The sequence below is a fragment of the Trachymyrmex septentrionalis genome, unplaced genomic scaffold, assembly GCF_001594115.1.
Source record: "Trachymyrmex septentrionalis isolate Tsep2-gDNA-1 unplaced genomic scaffold, Tsep1.0 scaffold14, whole genome shotgun sequence".
Classification (NCBI taxonomy): domain Eukaryota; kingdom Metazoa; phylum Arthropoda; class Insecta; order Hymenoptera; family Formicidae; genus Trachymyrmex; species Trachymyrmex septentrionalis.
The window spans coordinates 1,054,451-1,060,901 of NW_017304543.1; the positions used below are offsets into that span (position 1 = coordinate 1,054,451).

The 6,451-nt window shown below is 31.3% G+C and overlaps 1 protein-coding gene across 1 annotated transcript; it reads right to left on the reverse strand.

The window, feature by feature from the left end:
- Positions 1 to 2,557: 2,557 nt before the first annotated feature.
- LOC108745628 (actin-related protein 5) lies at positions 2,558 to 5,288 on the reverse strand. The gene is made up of 8 exons (XM_018481904.1): positions 5,202 to 5,288; positions 5,006 to 5,129; positions 4,620 to 4,934; positions 4,252 to 4,532; positions 3,930 to 4,148; positions 3,553 to 3,851; positions 3,292 to 3,472; positions 2,558 to 3,219 (listed from the first exon to the last, which is right to left on the reverse strand). The coding sequence occupies exons 2-8, from the start codon at positions 5,112 to 5,114 to the stop codon at positions 2,596 to 2,598; spliced, it is 2,028 nt and encodes a 675-aa protein (XP_018337406.1). The 5' UTR covers positions 5,115 to 5,129; positions 5,202 to 5,288; the 3' UTR covers positions 2,558 to 2,595.
- Between the last annotated feature and the right edge of the window lie 1,163 nt (positions 5,289 to 6,451).

The window sequence follows — 6,451 nt, forward strand, 5'->3', positions numbered from 1 at the left end:
AGTAAGAGGATTGCTGTTAGTCGCGGTATTTGACGTACTCGCGTCAGTAATATCGTGTTTTAAAAAAATCACAGAAGGAACAAAATTATGATATGATATACGACGATAAGATATACCTATGTACCGTCGACGCGTAGAAAGTATCATGTCACGTGTTATATATACGCAAGTGTGTATGTATGTACGTACGTATGTATGTATGGTGTAAACAAGGGGATTATCGTAGCGCTCCGTTAAGGGAGAATAAAGTATATATAACTAAAAGAAATAATAAACGCTACCGAACTAATATAAACGACAATGAAGAAGTAGACAGATCTACGCCGATTTATGTATGTACGTAAAATAAAATGTAAGAATCGCGAGTAACGTGCACTTTTGTAATAGTCATTTTGCGAAAAACGATTAAAAAAAAAAACAATAACAAGAAGAAACAAGACAAATGATAGCAGAGATAATAAAAAGTTGACGCTTGGTATACTATATAGTTTTTATCGACATATCCTATCCGACACATCCTCCTTACGTACATACTGCATACCTAGTTATTATTGCATATATGTTATATATAGGATATTTTACGAGCAAACGATACTAATATAATTACGATTATTATTATTGTAATTATTTTGATTATTATCATTATCGAAATATTAATTATTATTATTGTCACATAATTAATGCGGAGGGTATAGGTGCGTATAATATAAAAATGGTACAACTAAGGCAAGCATGTATTGTACATAGCTGTCAATCTTTGCCCCACCATACAAATATAATATACATATACATAAATATATATGTATATATATATATATATATATAAATGCATACAGCCATTATATATTGCAGTAAAACATTAACCGTTGTTGTATTAGTTATTATTGCGAATTACTATTACTTTTTATCCTTATAATTATCATTATTATTACTACTATCATTACAATTATTGTTATCATTGTCATCGTCATAATTATCATCATCACTGTCATCGTTGTCGCGGCGTCGATTTTAATGCTACGTATACTTTTAATTAATTACATTATTGTTGACGGAAGTAGCCCCTCACTTATAGCATATGCGGATCAAAAGTTGTATTTATTTGCAGATTGGATTCTACCTCAATCTTATTGTAAACAAAACTACCCAAGTGTCCTCCACACCTATCCTTCCATTCTCTGAATGAAAATTTCATAAGATATAGAGCGTCGTTACAGGCGAGAGACATTGATTTTCAGCGACCTCAAACTGTGATAGTTGTAAAGGATATTTAAATTAAGTTTTTTTTTGCGCTGTATCGAGGTACGTATGTACACTATAACTCATCGGTGAATCTTGTGAACGAAATATATGTCTAAATTTGGTATAAGCTCATTACATAATTATGTATGGTAAACGTGGTATAAAACAAAATAGATCATCAATTATTATGTGAATATCGAGTTTCCAGTTTCATTATCTTACAAGGACGTTTTAAAATTATGTTAATTTTGTAATGAGCTTCATAATTTTCGTTTGCAAATATCGGAACATTGTACGCTTTTAATATTAGATTTACGTTGTATTGTTTTAATAGAAAGTATTTATGTACTTGTATATCCCAATTTATTTCAGCATGTTGTCTATGTAAAAGTAAAATATGTATTTTATGTAGAAGATTCTATAACATGTCATATATACTCGTATACATTATTACAATGTGTATATCACGTATGTAATTGTATTTTATACAAATTGTGAGTACGCAATATTGTATAAAACATAGAATTTCTTTTAAACATGATCAAATATGTACTATGAACAGATGCTGTGCACTTGTGATCTAACAGTTTGTGATGTCATTGCGCATGATACAGATTTTTTTCTTTCTTTATTTTACGTCAAATTAGATTCGAACAATCGCGAAAATTGAAGCGTTACATCGCGGTGTGGGTTCCTTTATTGATATGTTGCGCAAGAATTAGTAGTGTTAGTTGTAACTGCCTATGGGGCCTCGATGATTTCAGTGTATTATTATATTGTGATGTTAGCTTAAGCTCTCGCGTACCGAGATTGGAGATTTATAACTGAGGTTGCTGTAAAATCAATCTTATCGCTAAGGTGAGGGATCACTTTCATAATTTTTTAGGCTACATGAAATACGCCCAGAAGCCGATGTCGATTGTCCTCGAAAAATAAGAAAAGTAAAAATGTATCCCGCGTAATTGTGTTGAATGGCGAAATGCGATGTTTGGGAACTGTATATTGTGATCAGCAAACAGACTACAATGTAGTTTGTTCGTAATAAAATGAACAAACAGAAATACTTGTGTAATAAAGTAGGTATCCATGAACAAAAAAATGGTCATATTTTTTTGTTAATATCCATTTAATAATAAAAGTCTTCATATATATCATGATCAAACTAATATATTGTATATATATATGTATATATAAAAGTTTTATATTTATAAAAATCTGCTCGGCAACAAAAAAAGTAATTTGGAATTCGTCATATATATGTATATGTTTTTTAATTTAAAATTTATATAATTTACAATATTAATATGCGAATACAATATTATGTATACGAATTAAAAGTCGAGTTAATTACTTTTATTCAATTTCGACATCAACTATAGCATCCTCTACAATCACTTGCTCAGATGCTACAGGTACTTGTATCATCGGCAAGGGATCGGGTGATCGAGTGTAAGTATTACTTGTTGAATGTTCTTTAAAATATTCTCCACCTTTCTCCTCGTATTCCTTACGACTGACTAAATACTCAGGAAAATTACCATTCAAACCGAAATCTCTTGCACCATACCAGGCATCCAAACTGGTATTTTTCGCAATATTCACTTGAAAGTTCGATCCAAAAGGTCTCATTTCGCGTAGTTCGCGTTTTAATCTTTCTAATAATCCTGGGAATGCTGTTGATCCACCGGTCAGAAATACATTGCTCACAAGACGCGTTTGTTCTTCAGAAGTGTACTGTTTTAAAACAAATTCAATTGTTTCGGCAATCCCCGCTTCTACAGAACCAACCATAGATGGTTGAAACAACAATTCTGGTACTCGTAAGCGTTCTACGCCTACATGAAGTTGATGAGTTTCTCCAGGAACCATAGGAACGCTAGATCCCGCACTATCAAATTCTGGATCGTGATGACGTAACACATCTTCCAATTCTAATAGTTTCTCCTGTTCTAATTCTGAATCTGAATCGCCGCCTTCCTACAAAAAAATATTTTGTAACAAAAGATACCAATTCATGTAATTCCACAGAAAAAGGAAAATATATCCTACCCTATTTATGACTTTGTATACATCCCAGTCTTCGTCTCGCATACCAAAATCGTCATCGCGCTTTTCTTTTTTTGCTAACTGACTAATTATACGCATCCTCTCCTGTGCGGCGGCTGTTCTTCGCTTTGCCATATCTTGCCTTCGTTGTCTTTTTGCCATGCGTTTGTCTAATATTTCTTGTCTATAAGAAATAAAGATTTAATAATCCGTTAATAGATAAGCATATGTGTGCTGGATATTATCAACATACTAAGAAAGTACCTTTTCTTCCTAACTCCAGCAATCCATTCATCAAAATCCTGTTGATCTCTAGGTTGAAGGCTTGACTTGATTTTAGGTTTTTCTTCCATTACAATATTTTCCTCTTGTGAGTTAGCAGCAACGATTTTCTGTCTGGTTCTTTCTACTTTTGCTTGTAGATTATTTATCATTTTTATTAAATCAGCCTCGTTTGCAAGAGAATAGGATTTCAATGCCTGGTCAAATTCGTCTATTTCACCTTCTTCTAGAAGATCTTGAACTGCTAGTAATTGATTAAGTTGTTCTTCATCTTCTGCTAACTGCAGATATGAGATGCAATTAAACGTTATTTAATGTTACAACAGAGTAATATATAAATAAAAGTATAAAATACCAACCCTTTCTTCTCTCTTTCTCGCATTAATTTCCATTAATCGTCGTGCTAATTCCCGTTTTCTTTCTTTCTGTTGCTCAAGCGTTAAACCGGGAGTAGTAGTAGGTGCAATATATGGTAATTGCACTCTTAAAACATGTGTATCATAATAATCTACATCTGCCCATTTGGATAATTCTTCTTGATAGCTTAAAGCAATCATCGAATGCTCATGTATCAACTCCTGGAAATTATAAAGCAGACATTTAGTAATCGTTAAAAAAATAGAAAATATAAATTCAGATTTTACTTTATTCTTTTATCACATTATAATATATGATGTATACCTCTGCTCGACTAAGTGTTATTGCATTGACATGTACTGGATATTTCAATTGAAGGAGTTTATGCATATATGATGTGATGTGATATCCACCAACATTAATTCTTCTTGCGTTCATAGCATCTGCTTTCCCATCTAGTATTGGTATTATATGAGTTGTATGATAACCTATGCTAACTATTAGACCATCAGATGGGCAGTTGTTATGCTGATATGAAAATAAGCAGTCAATTCCATAGGCTATTGATGGTACATTATAACATTCAAATAATAATTCTGCCATTACTGAAATATATATATATATAAAATTTATATATAAAAATTTTTATTGAAAATTAAAAATAACCAAATAAATTATTACTATTTACTTACAATTACGAGAATAATTGGGATTAAGGAATGCTTCTGTCAATATAATTGGATGATTTACACTGCCTTCTGTATCTATACCCATGTGTGTGAATGTATAATCAAATATCTGTTCTTGAGCCTCAAAATGCGTCACTACATTTCGATCGAATTGAGTCTTTAATTGAAATCGAACAGCTTCAATATTTGCTATATCATTTCCCACTTGAGGTTCTCCATCTTTCTTGCCACGTTCCTTTCTTGGTTTCGCTATGAGATTCTTGAATGTCAATTGTGGTTCTTTTTCAGTAGCCCAACCAACTCTGCAATTGTAGGACCCTAATTTCAAACAACACTATTAATTTATGGTATGTGGACATAATTAGAATAAATATACAATTGTAAATTACCGTTGTCAATAACGAGTGGTGTATACTCAGACTTTACTCGTTCCGGATAAACGTGTATTATATCCGGAACAGTCTTTATATCTTTTAATTCAATCAGTTCTATTTCCATTTTACCAGGATATATCTGATGAACAATTAATTAGTATTAACAATATGAAATAAATTGGAAGTCAATAACGATGATGCTATGCTGTACCTTAAAATGAATCTGAAAATTATGAACTAATTGAATTTTTCGTCGCCTTTAAAATACACAGAGTTAAAATCTTCTGGTGTACAACGATTGCGATAGGGTAACATAACCTATCCATAGGTCTGTTCGTGTTACGTGTACTTTTTGCACTCAGCGTCTTCACTTTCTCTCTCTCTCTCTCTCTCTCTCTCTCTCTTCAATATTCAACAGCACTGAATATGTATTTAAGTCTGTTCATATTGCTTGCACTTTTTGCACTCAACATCTTCGTTTTTTCTCTTTTCAACGCTAAATATATCTCATTTTAAGTTAAAAAATGTTTGCGGATTTCAAACAACGCGAACAGACTTTACAGAATCAGGTTTGCACAGAATCGCCAATCTAGAAATATAAAAGAACTCAGACATTTATTTAACAATATCGCTTCTCTGATTGGCCAATTTTATAATTATCGATTAAGTATGACGGAATTGTATTAAATCCAAATTTGAATTATACTCAAAAATAAAAAATAAATTTAAAAAGAAATTTGAGAAAATTAATTTTCAGGAGAAAAAAACAGAACATTTATTACAAATATAATATCATAATTCTTTAATAGTACTAACAATAAGCCGGCAACATACGATGCTTGTTTTCTTGCTGGATTGCTAGCTGGATTAAATTCTTGTCACCATATTTGTTGGCACCAACACGCGTATCCACACACACACACACACACAATACGGTGGCAAGATTAGAATCCAACTTAGCAATCCAACAGCAAAAATAAGCATCGTATGTTGTCGCTGGCTTAAGATTAGTATTATAGAATAACACATTTAAGCATTAATTCTCTCTCTTACAATTAGCATAGAGTTGCAATATTAGATATAATCGAATTTTCTTGAAATTTTTTGATTGTAAAATTACTCGTACATTTCAGACAATTTATTATGCAAATAATAAGAATTAATGTATCATTGATACGAAACAATATTAGATTAAAAAATTGCAATTTGCATTATAATATACATATATTATTATTTGCGATTTAAGAGTTTTACTTTTTTATTTTTCTCTAGAAATTCTGTATAATGTCGAACAATTTATTGTTTGATCGTACGATATTTAAATGTATATAATTCCACGTTAGTAATTAAGTATGTAATAAGTATGTTAAATTATTACTTATTTGCGTGAGAAATAATGCAAGTGCTAAAGACAAACGTTATCCATCAAATTAAACATATGAATTATAAGTTACGAATATT

What these genes read in the sequence shown, in the direction of transcription:
- LOC108745628 (XM_018481904.1), bottom strand. Translation starts at nt 5,114, where the DNA reads ATGGAAATAGAACTGATTGAATTAAAAGATATAAAGACTGTTCCGGAT. An exon ending in TAACACTTAGTCGAGCAGAG is followed by an intron (nt 4,149 to 4,251) that starts GTATACATCATA and finishes TATAATTTCCAG; the next exon opens with GAGTTGATACATGAGCATTC. An exon ending in TATACAAAGTCATAAATAGG is followed by an intron (nt 3,220 to 3,291) that starts GTAGGATATATT and finishes ATTTTTTTGTAG; the next exon opens with GAAGGCGGCGATTCAGATTC.